At 45.7% G+C, this 18,651-nt stretch overlaps 1 protein-coding gene across 1 annotated transcript in view; it reads right to left on the bottom strand.

Annotated features, from left to right (window-relative positions):
- Positions 1-691: 691 nt before the first annotated feature.
- LOC139413102 (alpha-1,6-mannosylglycoprotein 6-beta-N-acetylglucosaminyltransferase A-like) overlaps positions 692-18,651 on the bottom strand; it is a 111,019-nt gene continuing 93,059 nt past the window's right edge. Inside the window, exons 12-17 of the mRNA XM_071160165.1 lie at positions 14,149-14,298; positions 9,423-9,569; positions 8,689-8,805; positions 7,435-7,509; positions 4,935-5,092; positions 692-4,286 (exon numbers count right to left, since the gene is read on the bottom strand). Coding sequence (XP_071016266.1) covers positions 4,088-4,286; positions 4,935-5,092; positions 7,435-7,509; positions 8,689-8,805; positions 9,423-9,569; positions 14,149-14,298 — 846 coding nt within the window. The 3' untranslated portion in view covers positions 692-4,087. The remainder of the gene's footprint in view (positions 4,287-4,934; positions 5,093-7,434; positions 7,510-8,688; positions 8,806-9,422; positions 9,570-14,148; positions 14,299-18,651) is intronic.

Here is an 18,651-nt window from a genome sequence, read left to right as displayed (position 1 = left end):
GCACCAAATGTAAGAAAACGGACAGAAACTGGGAGTGATTACCAGAACTTGGCCAATAAGAAAAACGACTTTTTGTTTTCAATTGGAAAACATTTTAAAATGTTTTCATTTACATGACTTAAAGGACACGAAACAGGAATATATATATTTTTAAGGTACTGCAAAACAGTTTATTTGAGCTCCGACTTTGAACAGTAATCACACAAAACTCAGGGCTGGAATCAATCCGTATTGCCGAAGTTCAGCCATATAGCTTGCTTGAAATGTAAAGGGAATTTCCCATTGGGCCGACATACTGTATGCAGCAGTTTACCGTGAATGCAGTCTCCACTAATGCGGGAACATTGACATTTAAAGGCAATCAGGCTACAACGTGGAACTTCAGCGCTACGGATTGAATCGAACCCTCAAATGGATTTGGTTTGAATTGTATGCACAACGTGGTTCAGTGGTCTCAACGTTTTTGAGATGGCAGCAGTTAAGATTTGCATAGGATTTACGCAATCAACTGTTAGGAAAACATTTCAACAGAAAGGCGGACTACTACAGTTTGCAAACAGTCACGCACAGTTGAGCCTCAGGACAATGTAGGCCACTCAGTCATGAAGTGCGTAGTTTTATGTGCGAATGTAAATGTTATGCCTGTAGTGTAAACAATGTACATTTCGATAAAACACACAAGACAGACCCATTTGTCACAGAAAAAGGTTTATTGAAAAATAAAGTTATATCCCCCGTAAATTGTCTGCAACTGTGAAAACAAAATGTATCATAATTTAGTCCCATAACAATCGCTGCTTTAGCTTTTCCATGATTGGCTTAAAACAAGGTAGAGATTGAAAAAGAAAAGTCATAATGGATATACACATGAATGCAAAATGCAGACTTGACAACGGAGACATTCGATATTGGGTTAAAAGAGACATAAGGACATTTTCTCATGCCCATAACACATCTTCCTTTCAGCTATCGTATTTAGAGTTCCATTAACCGTTTTGGGACAAACCAATTTAAAAAGAAGACCATTTACAGAGGCTATTTATGTTGGTTCTCAAGATCCCTCGGTGTATACATGACAACCAATGAAAGGAAGGAAACAGTTGACAACATACTCAAAATAAGCCTGACTCTAATACGAGCAGAACAAGGCCGCTGCCACAAAGAAGCAGAATCTTTCATATGCTGCATTTTACCCCACTAAAAGCCTTCGCTAAACATGTCCACAACAGCATTAAGAGACATGTGTTTTAACCATCACCACTAAGTCCAACACATACAATTACTGTTTTACCTTTACAGTAAATGTTATAAGAAGCATCATCCTTTGAGCAAAGTACGAGATCTCAACTAACAATTCTCTCTGGCACTAGGTCCGGTTCATCAATAGGGCAGGTACAATAAGCGGTCTAGTAATAACCATCAAAAGGCACGTCATGTACTTTTTAAAACCGTAGCTTGGCTGTAGATCGTATACACAGACGTAATCAAAACTGATCTGGACGGTACGGAGAGGGGGGCGGGGGGGGAGCTCGTCATGAAACGTAAGTGATCATCTAAAAGACAACGTATCTATATTTACAAAATGTGCACATGGTTTGCAATAAGATCTGAAAATAAAAAACAACACAAGGTTCTTTGCTGGCATTTACAATAAAATAAAAAAAATGTGTGCGCGCTGCTTTTTGTCCCGATGTCGTCGTCATCACCCCGAAAAACACAGTGATGAGAGGAGCGAGACGTCTATGTCACTACTGTCCAGTCCAACACGTTTCGTCAAGTGGACGGTCGGTCTAAGTGGACGGTCGGTCTCAAGGCGTGTCTGAAATGACACCCTATTCCTTTTGCAGCCATGTTGCCAAAGCATTTGGATATTCTCTTTGCCATTCCTCATTCTCTCTCATCACTGTTGCTGGAGGTTGGAGTCAGATGGGACAAACAACTCCCGTCTCATCCATCCACTTGAATGTACACGTTATATTATTTCTTCCATAAATAAAATGACCCTCTGTAAAAAGAAATCTCCTTTTCTATAAATAAAAATAAACAATTCAGCAAACACAGAGAAAGATCTGTATATAAAACACATTTAAAAAATAATTTAAAACCCATATGAAGAATATACAGTATTAGTCATATATGTTGTTAAACTTCAGTAAATTAGGGTAAAGTAGTGCATTATTTCCATTCACAACAAGGACTACTAATTCAAGCTTTTATTGACACGTAAAAAAAAGAAAAAGAATTGGCAGGCAAATTAGGATCCTAAACGATCTCCAAATGAAGGAAACAATTAAAGTTGCAGGTGTGTGTGTGTGTTGCTCTGTCAAGAGCTATAACTTACAGTGCATCCATATAAATTATGTTTGTGTGTGTGTGTGTGTGTGTGTATCTTTCGGGTCTACTGTATACATATAGGTTTTAAATATCTATAATACAAAGTACTCATGATCAATATCTCTCTTTAGAATTTAGAATACGTTCCCGATAAATCTATTGTGGTCAAGGCAACGGTCCTATGTGATACTGGTGATTGAGCAGACTGATGTTTGATCTGCCAGAGGGGCCCTTTCCCACTACAGCTGTGATGATGTTCTACTGTCTACAGAACAGTACCACACTATGTCATCACTGTCACATGTGACTGATCTGACCTGATAATCCTTTAAAAACATTTTTTTTTAAAAATTTTTTTTTTTACATTTGATTGAAATTGATCAATGACTAATTATTATTTTCATTAGCCACTGGCAATTATTTTGCACACACCTCTTATCCCCAGCACATTCCAACCGGTCAGTCAGGTGTGTGTGTGTGTGGCTGTGAATGTGTGCGATTTCGAAAACTCAGCCTCTAGTCTGTACATTGGGAACATGAGGAGGGGCAATCTACCATGCAGGGCTACAGAGGAGCCATGCTGGACGGTGTGTGTGTGTGAGGTGTAGTTGGGAATGACCACGAGGGACAATGCCTCAGGATTAAAAATGATTTGCGATTTAGAACATTTCAAAATCAACATTATATCTACATCTGACCCGCTCCCCTGTCCAGACGCGACGATGGGGAGCGGTACAGTTACAGTGTAAAACTGGCTCTGCGTCGTCTTCTTCTTCACACTAGTGTTCCTTTTGGTCAAGTTTCCCCTAGGTACAGATCTAGGATCAGCTTCCACTCCCCCAATCATAACCATAAATAAGGGAAATGCAAAACTGAACCTAGATCAGGGTCTATGGGAAACTTTCCATTGGAGCATACCATTCAGAATACATGCCCTGTGCATTGCTTCATCCTAAGTAGTACGCTAGTGTGGACATTGAAACAGAGCCTTACTGCCTGGGGACGGCCTCTTATGGGTCTCCAGTGCAAACCTACATAGCTAAAAGAGTTCAAAGATAAAAAGGGGACAGGGGGGCAGAGAGGAAAGCATGCCGAGTGTGGCGACACACCAGCTCGTTGGTCCCACGATGCGACTACAAGCTTGGAGAGATAAAGTGGGTGGAGTCACTGGCCCACCGGCTGCAGTACCACCCACTGCCACACATCCTAGGGGCAGTAGTGAGCTCTGTTGCTATGCGCTCTGCCTCAAATATACAGCGACTCCCATTGATTCAAGTAATTCAGGCCGATGCGCAATGTCTCTTTTTTCTGTACCCTCCTTTCCTCCTGCCCGGTGCCTTACTGAAAACTTTTCCATTGACATTCCTAGTTCCCAGAGTATGTATATAGCTCACTGGCCTCTTTCTGTCCACCATTTGAATTTCCACAGTTTGCTGCCGATGCTGTGTCTGTCTGACGAGCTGATCAACATGCCTTAAAAGGTCAAAGTTCAGGCGATTAAAAACAGACATAAATAATACAGATGTCTCCTGGTTGTCTGGTTCCCAGGCTGCTCTTCCTCCCTCCAGAGGCCTGGCTGTGGGAGGAGTTAGGCTGCAGGACTGCAGGTGTGGAGCCAGGGGTAGGAGTCAAGCCATCTGAGTGGTTAGAGCTAGAGATCCCCAACCCCCCCCATTCCCTGCAGCGCTCTGGAAGGGTACGGGGTCCAATCCACTCCAGTTCGATCCTCTCCACACACCCAGACAGACAGGGGCTATAGGCAGCCTTTGCACAGCGCCACCTGGCCCTTCATGTAGTCCCGGCAGGGGCAGACGCGTTTGAGGGAGGGGTGGGCGCCGGCGCAGCTGAACAGCAGCAGGTCCGACTGGAAGACGCAGTGGTGACGTGCGTCGCTGTACGCAGGCACCACCGTGTCGCCCGACGACTCCACCGTCTGGCAGTCCATGCCGAACCTCAGAGGGAAAATGGGAAATATGAAATTCTACTTCATTGTCCACACAGGGAAATGAATTATGCTGCCGGGAGTAGATAAGACACAATATACACAGAACAAAGACACACAAGAAAAAATGTATCTGTACATAAACATCTGGGATATCATAGAGACAGACAGAAAGAGACAGATGGACAGACACGGTCAGACAGGCAAGCAGGTAGAAAGACAGGCAGACACAGTCAGGACAGACAGACAGATTGAGCATCACTGTGTCTGAAGCTGGCCTGGATACAGCCTGATACAGCAATTACATTGAGTCTTGACGTCTCGATAACCATTCCCTGCTGACACCGATGAGTGAGTTGAATTTGAAATGGTTCAAGTTGACATTTGACAACTGCAATAAAATGACGTTTCCCCTCTGATATCGGTCTTATCATTTTGTCTCTGAAACGTCATAAAGGGAATAACTTGTGTGCGACCTCTAGTGAACCAACTTCAGCACAGCAGCAGGCAAGTATTGATCGTCTATTTATGCTATACTGCCATCTGTTGGGTAGAAAGCAAAATGCCTGTGTCAGACGTGCATTTGTGTGTGTGTGTGTGTGTGCGAGCGCACAAGTGTGCATACAGGTTAAGGTGTACTGTAGGTGCACACACTAACCGGGCCAGGTCCTTGTCCTTGTTGAGGTGCTGGAAGAAGGAGGGCTCGCAGATGAGCTGCTCCGCCTGACACACCTGCTTACAGGAGCTCCCCGGCTCAGCCAGCCTCACCTGCAGAGCACTGAGGGGAGGCCACATCACCTGGCCATGGCAGAAATCCTAGAGGGAGGGACAGGGAGAGAGGAAAGGGTTGAAATGGGGGAGATGGGAGAGGGAGAAGGGTAATGGGGAGGGAGAGAGAGAGAGAGCGAGAGAGACAGGGAGAGAGGAAAGGGTTGAAATGGGGGAGATGGGAGAGGGAGAAGGGTAATGGGGAGGGAGAGAGAGAGAGAGCGAGAGAGACAGGGAGAGAGGAAAGGGTTGAAATGGGGGAGATGGGAGAGGGAGAAGGGTAATGGGGAGGGAGAGAGAGAGAGAGCGAGAGAGACAGGGAGAGAGACAGGGAGAGAGGAAAGGGTTGAAATGGGGGAGATGGGAGAGGGAGAAGGGTAATGGGGAGGGAGAGAGAGAGAGCGAGAGAGACAGGGAGAGAGGAAAGGGTTGAAATGGGGGAGATGGGAGAGGGAGAAGGGTAACAGGGAGGGAGGGAGAGAGAGCGAGAGAGACAGGGAGAGAGAAAAGGGTTGAAATGGGGGAGATGGGAGAGGGAGAAGGGTAACGGGGAGGGAGAGAGAGAGAGCGAGAGAGACAGGGAGAGAGGAAAGGGTTGAAATGGGGGAGATGGGAGAGGGAGAAGGGTAACAGGGAGGGAGGGAGAGAGAGCGAGAGAGACAGGGAGAGAGGAAAGGGTTGAAATGGGGGAGATGGGAGAGGGAGAAGGGTAATGGGGAGGGAGAGAGAGAGAGAGCGAGAGAGACAGGGAGAGAGGAAAGGGTTGAAATGGGGGAGATGGGAGAGGGAGAAGGGTAACAGGGAGGGAGGGAGAGAGAGCGAGAGAGACAGGGAGAGAGGAAAGGGTTGAAATGGGGGAGATGGGAGAGGGAGAAGGGTAACGGGGAGGGAGAGAGAGAGAGTGAGAGAGACAGGGAGAGAGGAAAGGGTTGAAAAGGGGGAGATGGGAGAGGGAGAAGGGTAACGGGGAGGGAGAGAGAGAGAGAGCGAGAGAGACAGGGAGAGAGGAAAGGGTTGAAATGGGGGAGATGGGAGAGGGAGAAGGGTAACGGGGAGGGAGAGAGAGAGAGAGCGAGAGAGACAGGGAGAGAGGAAAGGGTTGAAATTGGGGAGATGGGAGAGGGAGAAGGGTAACAGAGAGGGAGAGAGAGAGAGCGAGAGAGACAGAGAGAGAGGAAAGGGTTGAAATGGGGGAGATGGGAGAGGGAGAAGGGTAATGGGGAGGGAGAGAGAGAGAGCGAGAGAGAGAGCGAGAGAGACAGGGAGAGAGACAGGGAGAGAGACAGGGAGAGAGACAGGGAGAGAGACAGGGAGAGAGAACACCGAAGAGTTATACGAGAGTCATTTCACAATCCGTCGTGAATAGTCAAAATACAAGAACGAGTGAATGACAGATAGAACGTGGAACTGTAGCATTAAAAGAATAACAACATCTCATATTGTGGTTGCACTGTAGCCATTGTTGTAGCAACATCCGTCGATAGGGCAGACGGCACACTATTTGACAGCTTGTTTGTTTGCGGTGTGTAAAGTGACATTTCTCCTGAGACCTATTTCCCAGGGCTGGCATAGGACCCTTTTGGGAGATGACAAGTGTGCATAGGGACGTCTCTTCATGCAGACAGGCTCATTCAAATGAATTTTAGAAAGCCCCTTCCAACTTTACAACTCTGCTAAAAAGATACATTCGGAACCCAATCTGTTCACAGTCGGCGAAGAGAGAAGCAGCTGCGGGCTGTCATCAGTAGCTACAAAGTCAACACCGAGATAAGAACCTTATAGAAAGATGGTACACCCTGCAAGACAGGAGATATAGTATGCATGGGCATGACAAATAGAGAGGTGGTAGGAGAAGGAGAGGCCATTTGGGCTCTAACCTGAAACAGGACGGAGATCCTTTTTTTCCAGTGAAAGTGCACTGTAGAATACTCCAGAGGCTCTGACACCCTTTCCACACTAAGATACTAAAATGGACAATATTAAAAGAAAGTAAGGCTCAGTTCGTTAATGGGGAGCCAAGCTGGCCCGTTAATATACCTGTGCCTGTAATCAAGAAGCGTCTCAGAGTAGGAATACTGATCTAGGATCAGGTCACCCCTCTTATTTATGATGCTGTAAAACTGATCCGAGCACTCCTACTCTGAGATACTTTGTTAATACGGGCTCTGGCGCCAGTCCGCCTAAGCCATCAGAGAGGCATAGTTAGCTAGCCACGCCCTGCCTAAACCACGCCAGACATAAGCAGTGTGTAACAAAACTATGCTGATCTTGTAACTGTACTTACTGGAAAAGCGAGCCAAAAAAATGACAGTTAGGGTCAGCACAATAGTGTGTAAAGGCTCTGACGACCGTCCAGGAGAATGGAGAGGACTGTTATAGCGAGGCCGTACCTGATTCTCAATGAAGGCGTTGACTCTTTGCAGCATTCCCTCACAGGTGAACTCGTAGGGCAGGTAGGGCTCGATCTGAGGATGGAAAACACAGAGTCAGGCTACAGCACTTTATAGGCTGTAGAATGCCAGTCAGCTTGCTAAGAGTATGTGTCTATGGGTCAGTGAGAGGAGAGGAGAGGAGAGGAGAGGAGAGGAGAGGAGAGGAGAGGAGAGGAGAGGAAAGGAGAGGAGAGGAAAAAAGAAGGAAAGAAAAAAAGAAAGAGGGGTATGTGTGCGTGTGTGCGCTTCAAAACTCTCCAACCCTGACTGAGGTCTTCTAGACAGACACATTCCTGAAATATATACACAACTACCTACAGTAGCGCCGAGGATATCAGCGAGAACTCCACACACACTATAGTCATTTTGTTCTGCAGTCAACAGAGCAAAACTCAATGAGACAAACTACTGAGCTGCATCCTTGTTCCATCGAAACAACTTCAGATACGCTGCTGTGAAACTCTGTAATTGGTCAACTAACCTTTGAGATCAATTTGTGATTGGTGGAATAACATTCGATGCTCTCAGCCGTAGAGAGCGGAGACAAAGGGTGCATGATAAATCATACCCTATTCCCTATATAATGCACTACCTTTGACCAGAGCCTGAGCCCAAAAGTAGTGCACTATAAAAAGGGAACAGGGTGCCATTGGGGCACATCCAGAGAGAGAAAATTAAGCTGAGGGCTGCTGGTCTGGACACTGGTCAGAAACCATACGAGACACAGTAGCCTTCTCTAATGAACAAACCCATTGTTTGGGCACCCATGCAGAAGCACACGAGGTCCGTGTCCCCAATGGCACCATATTCCCTAATCCTTACATAGCGCACTACTTTTGACCAGAGCCCATAGAGTAGTGCACTATATAGGGAATAGGGTGCTATTGGGGGACACAACCACGAGGTCTGCTTGCCCCTGGACTTAAATATGCACGGGCCCAGTAAGGGGAGAGAGAAAGAAAAGCTCTCACTTTGCTATTCTCAATTCCTCTCTCTGTGAATTCCTCTTATTCATCTATTCTAATCGAGCCCCCTTGGAATTTGTGATCACGCTCTCTGCTTCCCTGACTGGTACAATCGTTTGTGCACCCGAGGCTTTAGGGAATGAGACTGGGAGAGTTTTCATTTCAGACTGTGCTAAAAGAATAGAACGGAGAGAACGCAAGCAGGGAAACATGTATTGTGTGTGTGTGTGTGTGTGTGTGTGTGTACCTTCTGACTGAGGATCGAGCGGATTGCTCTGTCCACCTCCGCAGGGTTGTCGATGTTCACCGTCCACACGTGAGGCTGGCCAATATACACCTCAGCATACGGGTGCTGGGAGGTCAACTGCATGGGAACACATTTTTATAGAATTTCTTCGACTGCCATAAAAAAATACTTTTGGCAAGCTGAAGAAAACACACAATGTATACGTTTGATTATTTATTCACGTTTATATTTGAGTCATTTAGTAGGTTTGGCAGATGCTCTTATCCAGACAATACTGAAGTCAGATTGGCTGAATTGGCTAGTCAGCTAATAAGTAGAGCGTTCTTTTTTAAATCCTTAGTCCCTTTGGCAGGCTAAAAACAGAAAACACAGGACAGAATCAAAACAGACATGACACAGTAGTTCACTTCAATAGGAGCGCATTGAAGTCGAGTCACATCACAGATGAAGAACGAACTGTGTGCACACGCTTCAAAAACTAGACCCTATCCGTCAAACACCAGACGGACTTATTACAGAGGACCTGTCATGAATAAAAGAAAGGGGAGGTAACAGCACAGAAGTGAATAGAGGACTAGGTTATGTCTCTCACACACACACACACACACACACACACACACACACACACACACACACACACACACACACACACACACACACACACACACACACACACACACACACACACACACACACTTTGACCGGGGTCTCTGGGCAGAGTGGCGCCATCTCACCTCTCTCAGGGTGGGCTTGCCCTTGAAGAAGTCCGTGTTCTTGCTGCTCTTGGGCGGGGTGAACTTGGGGTTGAGGAAGGCACAGCCATTGGCTATGGCCTCTAGGGGGGCGGGGCCTTCGTAGGGGAAGGACAGGCCAACAAAAAGCTGTGGAGAGAAAAAGAGCATTGCACTTACATTGACATTTAGCAGACGCTATTGTCCAGAGCAACTTAACAAATCAACGCATTCAATCAATGCATTCAAGTTTAGCAGGAAACAACAACTACATATCACAGTTATTACAAGTAGACTCTTATCTGAAATAGACCCCATCAGCAGAATCAGTGCCAGGAAGAAATAACTATTGCAGGTGTGGGTGAGAGAAAGTACAATATTATCTTCTTCAGAGAAATAAAAGGAGACACCTCTTACTTCCTAGAATTCCCACAGCCTTGTCTGTGTTTTTTATGCTCTGCACCAGCAGCACACACAGCCTGCTTTTATTGGTTCTTAACCATTCCTAAGTGTTTCGGCTATAAAACTGGCTCGTAAAAGAGGGCTTCTCCTGTCTGGTAAGCACAGCCTCAAGTTCTCAGTCACTTTAGTGTGGTGTGTGTGTGTGTGTGTGAGTGTGTGTGGTGTCGGCCCAAGGAGAGGCTAAACGCGGAGTTCACACACACACGGTAGAGTGAAAACGTGCACACGCACGTGCACAGACAAAACAATGGCCAGAGGAGGGGAAGTAAGGCCCGTGGTTTTGTTAGGATTGGTCTCTGGACATGAGACTCATGGGTTTGAAACCCCTGACTGGTTATGCATGCCAGGGATCAAACATCAGTGACTGAATGGTGATTATGTTAATGTTATTATTATATTATTATTATAAATTGCAGCAATAAAGAAAAGCAGAAGATTGGCAAAGCCAGCAGAAACTGGACAGACTCGGTAAATAAGTGTGTAATGTTTTATGTACTAACCCATCTCGTTCAAGCACTACTCGGCACCGAGACAGTAGCTACAGTACTTGTATTACCTGTACTACTTGCTCTTGTCATGAAACACGCTATTCGCACAAATACGGCCCTGTCTCTGGAGAGAAGAGGCCCACCGCCAATCATCACAACAAAGACTCCGTACACACAGAGGATCATAGAAAACCCATTGAGCTGGACGACCAAAGCAAATATCTGAGAGGCTCTTCTGACATGCTGGAACCAGAGGTGACGAGCCCGTGAAGCGTGCCACAATAATGTGTTTGTCTGAGGCCCCACTAGTAAAAAGAGAGCCGCTGGAGCTGGGGTTGTTATAGCGGAGGGCCGGCGACGGCCACAATGGCTGGTCTGTGAGTCGGCGAGAGCAAGATCCCTCCGGGTCAGTGCCGGCCATGCCTGGGGAGACAGAGGGTCTCTTGAGTTCGGCCCACTGTTGGCAACACTGCTGTACACGGACTCTCCCATACCATCCCTTCTCTTCAGTCCATACCCATATCATCCTTCTCCTCAGCCACTGTACCTCACGACTCTCCTTAACAGCTACTGTGTGTGCAGGGTCTTGTTCCAGCCCTGCAGTTACACATCTAACTCAGCTAATCACGGTCCAGAGTGAAATCCTTAGAAGGATGACTTAAATCAGGTGTGTTCGTGACAAGCTGGAGCAAAAGCCCGCAGTCCCAGGACAGTAGCTCTCCAGAACTGGAGAACCCCAATGTAAACACTGAACAGCTGTGGGACAGACAGTATCGACTGCAGCTTTCAGCGTTTGGTCGACAGGTGGCAGCAGAGGCTGACTGATGGTGCTTCCTCGCAGGCAAGACTGCAGCCCAGTGAGCCCACCAGCCTGACAAACAGCTGCTATTTATAGAGCAAACCCCCTCTCTCCGATCGTGTAGCATGGCACAGCATAGAATTGCACAGCATACAAAAGCATAGCGTAGCATATGCTAAATGGATATTGTGAGAAGGACTCTATATTGGGAGGTGGTGAGAAGGTGAGAGGCAACCGGGCTAGTTGCAAGTGCTTCAGATACCACTTAGGAAAAGGCAGCTAGCGATGTGAAAGGGAAGAGCAGCGAATACAATGACCTCAGATGAAATACGGTAATTGAACAACTTCAGAAGAAGAATGTGGTCATATGCGCCAGTACGAAGAAGGCCGAGACCTAGGAGAGAAAAGCCTGTGATCCAGCACTACATACAGCAGACTAACGTATCACCGTGGACTGTTATTTCAACAGAAGGGCCCTTGTGCAATAGCATGAACCTGGAGTTAAGTTTCCCCCTAGTAACAGAATAGATGCTTGGAAGCAAGCATGCTACTGTACTAAGCTGTGCACTGGACAAATAAAGCCTGTTCTAGCATCTTAACCATAACCATTAGAGGGGGGGGATGCAAATCAGACCCAAGATCAGAGTGTAAGGGGCAACGTCACCCTACTCCAGACCAATGCATATCATCCTGGACGGTTAGGAGATGAGATGAACACGTTCAACTGGTCTGGAGGATATGCTGGCTATGCAAACAAGCCATGGTTAAACCACATTCCACACAGGAAACATGCAAACTGCATTGTAGAGCGGGAGGGACAAGAATCGTAGCCGACTGTACTTCCTTCGAGGTACAACGTTGAATTCTGCCAAAGAGATAATTAGGACCTTAGGTCAACATGAGCCCGGTCTTCGATTCAGTTGTAAACGCAGGGTGGTGTATGTTTTGTGAGATTGGGTAATTCAATTAGGATCCCCATTAGCTACAGCCAAAGCATCCAAATCAAATCGCATGTTATTGGTCACATACACGTGTTTAGCGGGTGTTATTGCGAGTGTAGCAAAATGCTTGTCTCAACACCAATTCCATATAATATTATACTAGGGCAGTATAATGCTGGTTCATTGCAAATTCTATACAGTGCCTTCCACCTCTGCCCTGTTTTATACTGCATCTATGTATTCCGTGTTGTTTTGCCAAAAATCTCAGGGGAGCAATTAACACAAGCAATCTGTTAGCAGGTAAATGCTTTATTCATAAAGAGGAGCAGGGAGGAAAGCGTGGCTGGAAAACACCTGTCCTCATTCTTCTTGTTATCGCAACAACACAATGCTGCTGCTAAATAGGTCTGGATTTATGGCAATTCATTAGCGCTCCCTCCGGGCTTCCAAACACCAGGTTAATGAGGAGATCTTGAAGATCATGAAGATCCCTCTCTCTCTCTCCTTCCAAAGATATCCTCCACTCTCTACATCTCCTTCCAAAGATCTCCTCCACCATCTCTCTCTCCTTCCAAAGATCTCCTTAACTCTCTCTCTCCTTCCAAAGATCTCCTCCACCCTCTCTCTCTCCTTCCAAAGATCTCCTCCTTTCTCTCCCTCTCCTTCCAAATATCTCCTCCACTCTTTCCATCTCCTTCCAAAGATCTCCTCCACTCTCTCCATCTCCTTCCAAAGATCTCCTCCACCCTCTCTCTCTCTCTCTCCTTCCAAAGATCTCCTCCGCTCTCTCTCCTCTTCCAAAGATCTCCTCCACCCTCTCTCTCTCCTTCCAACGATCTCCTCCACCCTCTCTCTCTCCTTCCAAAGACCTCCTCCACTCTCTCTCCTTCCAAAGATCTCCTCCACCCTCTCTCTCTCCTTCCAAAGATCTCCTTAACTCTCTCCATCTCCTTCCAAAGACCTCCTCCACTCTCTCTCCTTCCAAAGATCTCCTCCACCCTCTCTCTCGCCTTCCAAAGATCTCCTTAACTCTCTCCATCTCCTTCCAAAGATCTCTGATAACTCTCTCTTTTCAAGCTTGACGCTTGCTGGTTTGATTTCCCGGATTTTCCACAGTTTCTCCTGACAGCCTCTTTTCAGACTATTTAGGACAGGTATAGCCTGGCCCCAGATCTGTCTGTGTGCACCACCATATGAGTTTGCTATACAGCACAAACAGACCAGTTGTGTGGATTGAGAACAGGCAGTTTGGTTGGAGCTTCAGAGGGTCGTTGGGCTATACAGAACAAACAGACCTGGGACGAGTTGTGTGGCTAGAAAACAGGCAGTGTGGTTGGAGGTGCTTCAGAAGAAGTGAACCTTGAGCAGTAGCATTGTGTCAAGAGCAGTGGCAGGCCTGGGCATGACATGAACGGAGTTCCTGGCTAGCATACGGCCCTGCTGAGGCACTCTGGGAGAAATCACTATGACTAATGATGAAGTGCTGAGAGATCCTGACACTCGCCTTGACACTGTGTAAAATCATAAACCATCCATTCACTGGGATGCATAGTGAAGTCACAGGGGGTGTCGCACTCCAAACAAACAGTGTGTGTGTGTGTGTGTACGTATTAGAACATTCTGCAGCGTTCAGCTGAATGCTATTATGAGCAAACTGTGTACATGCTGTTGATTGTTGTGTTTTTTTTTCGTGACTGTGTGTACATGCTGTTGATTGTTGTGTTTTTTTGTGTGACTGTGTGTACATGCTGTTGACTGACAAACCAACTTCCCATCGGGGATTAATAAAGTCTTTCTTCTATCTCATCTTATCAGGAACCAAGGCTTTTTTTTATGAGCAATCCCGTCGCTCTTAGTAATGACTTGGTACCTATGCCCCCCCCCCCCCCCCCGGAGTCCTACAGCGTAGCAAGTGTGGTTCCTCTCTCTAGGGCAGGATTCTTCAACTCTGGTGTCTGTGTCCGTGTGTATTGTATATGTGTATATATATGTATGTATGTATATATGTGTGTGTGTGTATGTGTGTGTGTTGCTCTCACCTTGGTCTCCCTGAGGAGGAACTGCAGGTCCCGGCCGCTCAGGATGCCGTAGTTTCTCACGTAGCTGGGCAAGTGCACAGTGCTGGTACCGTGCACGGTGGCGTGCACCTCCGTGTAGGTGTGGATGATGTCTAGGTAGGTCTTCTTGTCCTGAAGCACACAGGAAGAAAACCACCAGTCAGTGAGACCCTACCACTGTACATACTGTAGTCCACACTGTGTATTGTACACAGTACATAACCTGGCCTCATTATAGATCTCTATGTTGAGATTCTCAAAACAGGGTTAAAGGAAACAATGTAGTACATTATTATTGTATCCGGGACCTCTGCCTCTAATCTGCAGTGTACTCTTTTAAACGTTGATGACACATAGACAACATGAAAACAATATCTGGTAGCACTTAAAATGCTGACAGGTGATGCATTATGATGAGGTTATAATGCATTGTAAGACTCGCATGGTCCCTTATAATGTCTTATTACCGTCTCCTTAAAATGATTTGGATTAAATAACAGCCATAACCAAATATAAAAGACATCACAAAAGGTTCGTACAGGCTTATAACAATTAAAGAGTCCTCCCTCAAACTGGAAATCACAGGAAATTATGTCTGGCAAGGAGCTCATTGCTGATAAGAGATGGCTCCTCGCTGGAGTGTGCCGACTCAAAAACACTTTAGAGCAAAACAAACGGAGAGAGTGTACTGTTGGATCAACATGATCTCTCTCGCAAACAAAGGAAGATGCGCAGAGAGCCCTGCGTCCCAAATGGCACCCTATTCCCTATAAAGTGTACTCCTTTTGACTAGGGCGCTGGTCAAAAGTAGCGCACCATGCCTTAGAGGAAAAAAGGGGACGCAGATATACGTTTCAGGGAGAATGATGGAAACTAGTATCCACTGAGAGATGAAAGATGACTCATGCCTTCACTTCATTCTCATGATCAAAACTGTAATCATGGATATTCTTTGGGTTGGCGGCAATATATAGTAAAAAACAAAAAAACAAAAAAAACAATATCAAATAAGAGATTTGTTCATTCGGTTTGAGAAAGCTTGATTATAACGGTAGGCTTAATGTTTGCAACAATTTCCTGAGCGGTCACACCTAAACGTTTGAATGGAGAACATTCCGAAACTAGTCCTAAGGTACATTTTTTGCTCATAGAAAGAAAAATGCAGTCGTGAAGGATAGGACACAGGCGACAGCAGACAGCGGGAGGGGATAACCAGTTTGATCAAGCATCGATTGCGACATCCTCCCCGACCGAACCCCTAATGGCAGGCTGCGGGCAGCGGCGCCGATTAAACTGAAGCTAGGAAGAAGTGACAGGAACAGCAGCTTTCATTTCGCCCACATACGTACATCATTCCAAGCTGCCACCAGGTGTGCTCAGGTAGTGGCAAACTACGCTGGCACCACTCATTATCAAGCCATTGCTGCCTGGGGAAAGGTTTGAATGCAGGAGCGTTCGACAGTGTGCGGTGGTATCCATCTTTTAAGAGGACGGGTTCGCAGCACGTCCAGGCCACGGAAGTTAAAGAATGCACATTCTCTATGACCTGGCTAGAGCAACAACCATCTCTTCACTTTAAAAACTAACAATAGAGATACAAACCAACATTCAAACTGTCACACCTCTCCCTGAGGCTCCGACTCCTATACAAATCAACCTGCCACCAAGGCAGCCATTTCTGCCTCAAAGCTAATTATTTCTAAGCAAAGCAGGCTGGTACAGAGTAGAGACCTTCTCAGATCCCCAAATTGAATACGCAAATTTCCAGCATGACAGGATCCGGTCATTTTAAAAAATCTGTTTCGGATCTTAGTGGACCAGATCCACCAAAACATATCAGAGTTGAGAGAAATCGATCCAAATTTGGTCTGGTCTGTATCCGACCCACATGGATCCGAAACTTAAATATATATTTTTTTAAAGGTGCTTTATTGCCCTGCAAGTCAGCAATTTTTGTTTGACTTGTCTGGCAGTGAACATGCATTTTTGGTTGTAGGCCTATCTAAAATAATTTATTTGTGGTGTAAAGCTTAGTGTTTTCATAATGACATCCCTATAGTTGATTTAAACTATAGAAAAAAGGTAGGTTATATAGCCTGTTTGACCAGCAAGCCTAAAATTAAAACAGGCCAAGGAAGGATGGAGTCTCCTGCAGTCCCATTTCATTTCCAACAATTGCGATTTAAGAGGACATGTTGGCCTTACCGTCCGGAGAGTTAATTAAACATTCATAATTGGAGAGGAGCTGTCCTGATATTTATTATACCATGCCTTACACAATCAATACATTGGCAGCCTTTCAACATAAGGATAACACATGCACACAACAACATGAGCAGATTAACACGGTCAAAAGGTTTCTTTATTAAAGACGATCAGAAAGAATGTGTCGGTAACACCGCATTATAGTCTCATTTATTTTGAGCGAAAGTCCCGAAACTTGGGTATGCTGACAAATAGCTTATCACTCAAGTAAATTAATATTAGTTAGCAAACTTAAATGAAAGAAAGAAAATACAATTGCAAAAAATAGCCTACTAAATAGGCAAGCCCACGTTTAAAAAAAAATTAAAAATATCGCTCAGGTTTTAAGATTATGGGTAACCCTTTTCTCCTTCGTATCCACAAAATGTGCATAAATGAGGCCCATACAGACAATATGCCTGCTGGTTGTACCTCCCTGTACTCGCTTTCATTCAGTTTCTTCTTCACATCAGCAAAAAACAACTCCATGTTTCAGAAACTCACTTTATATAGCCTATGGGGCAGGAGGTAGCCTAATGGTTAGACCGTTGGGCCAGTAACCGAAGGGTTGTGTGATTAAGGCAGCCCCCCCGCACCGCTCTGATTCAGAGGGGTTGGGTTAAATGCAGAAGACACATTTCAGTTGAAGGCATTCAACCCTTTCCCTATAGGCTATCACTCCTTTCTGCTGAGTCCTCCTCTTCCTCTCCCACAACAGTAGCCTATTTAACAATGCAATTTTGACATATTCGGTTTGATGAAAGGGAACCCACTGAGAATCATTTAAGATAATCAAATGTAAATGTATGACATTTGCATTTGTTGTTTAGGAACTGGTCAGTATTTCACATATTTTTTTACACAGGGATCTGAGGTTTAACTACAACATTCTGGATCCCGGGTCGGATCAAGGGTAATCGGGTTCGTGTAGATCCATGAAGGCCTCTAGCACAGAGGAGTAGCTATGTCTCCAGGGCACACAGCATCCTTTGACCTTCTAAGTCCAATACAAATCAATATTCTAAACAACATTCTAACTACCATGCAAATCGATATCTTAGACAACATTTCCGAAAAAAGTCTAACTTCTATGAAAATCCATATTCTAAACAAATACAAATCAACCTGCCTGCAAGCTAATTCTTTCTAAGCAAAGCAGGCTGACACAGTATGTCTCCGGTGCACACAGTATCCTTTGTTAGCTTTAGGAACAGGAAGGAGAACAGTGGAGTGACTACAGTACATCAGGCTCTCCTTTGAGTGTGTCTTACACAGGCCAGTCGCCCCGGGCCCCGAGGGATGCCCTATCAGATGCCTCCTGGCAGCCTGTTGTAACAGGAGCCTTAGAGGGGACCGAGTCCCAAATGGCACCCCTATTCCCTATATAGGGCACTGCTTTTGACCAGAGCCCAATAGGCCCTGGTCAACAGTAGTGCACTATAAAAAAGGTTGCCATTTGGGACACAGCCTTAGAGAGATCAGAGAGCCAGGCAGGGGTGGAGGTAGTGTGGAGGTGGCCACTTGTAATGAGATGGTGAAATGTTTACTCTCTAATATGTGTGTCCCAGAGAGCTGGGGCCTGAACAGGTGTGTGGGTGGAGGGTTAGAGGAAGGTTACGGAGGAAGAGCGGAGAGAAGGAGTGGATTGTGTACACACACACACACATACACACACACTAAACCACGATGTGGCCCTGAGAATGGTAAAAGTATGCAAATGGTGATGATGATATATGATTACAACAGTGAACGCCACAAGGTTACTGCAGTGCAGACTGATTGTTCATTGTCAGTGCCATGCCTATGAGGGTAAAGTGAGGGAGGTTTAGGCCAGTAGTATGGCTAGAGGCTAGGGCTCTGATGTTTGAGTCTAGCCTAAGCTGTCACAGAGTGAGGGTACAGTAACATTCCCCACCACTCCAGACTGCAGCCCTGACTGTCACATCAGACAGTCACAGAGCTGTTCCCCTGCGGCCTGAAGCTCAGTCTGGCTCCAACGGGGAGGGACAGTGACAAAAACCCACAGTAACACTGATGGCACCTGACGGGGGCTGCAGTGTGTGTGTGTGTGTGTGTGTGACCTGGTTTCAAATACTATTTTGGGTATTTCAATTATTTTCAAAGACATTTCGAAGTAAGTATTTTGATATTTTTGCATTTGAAGTAAGTCATATAGGAATGTATTTGGAAATACACTTTGAAAGGATTGGTATGTATTTGTCTGTGCATTTTTAAATACAA

The sequence above is a fragment of the Oncorhynchus clarkii genome, chromosome 7 (assembly GCF_045791955.1).
Source record: "Oncorhynchus clarkii lewisi isolate Uvic-CL-2024 chromosome 7, UVic_Ocla_1.0, whole genome shotgun sequence".
Classification (NCBI taxonomy): domain Eukaryota; kingdom Metazoa; phylum Chordata; class Actinopteri; order Salmoniformes; family Salmonidae; genus Oncorhynchus; species Oncorhynchus clarkii.
The sequence above is the reverse complement of the archived record's forward strand: the minus strand, read 5'-3'. Positions and strand labels throughout refer to the sequence as shown.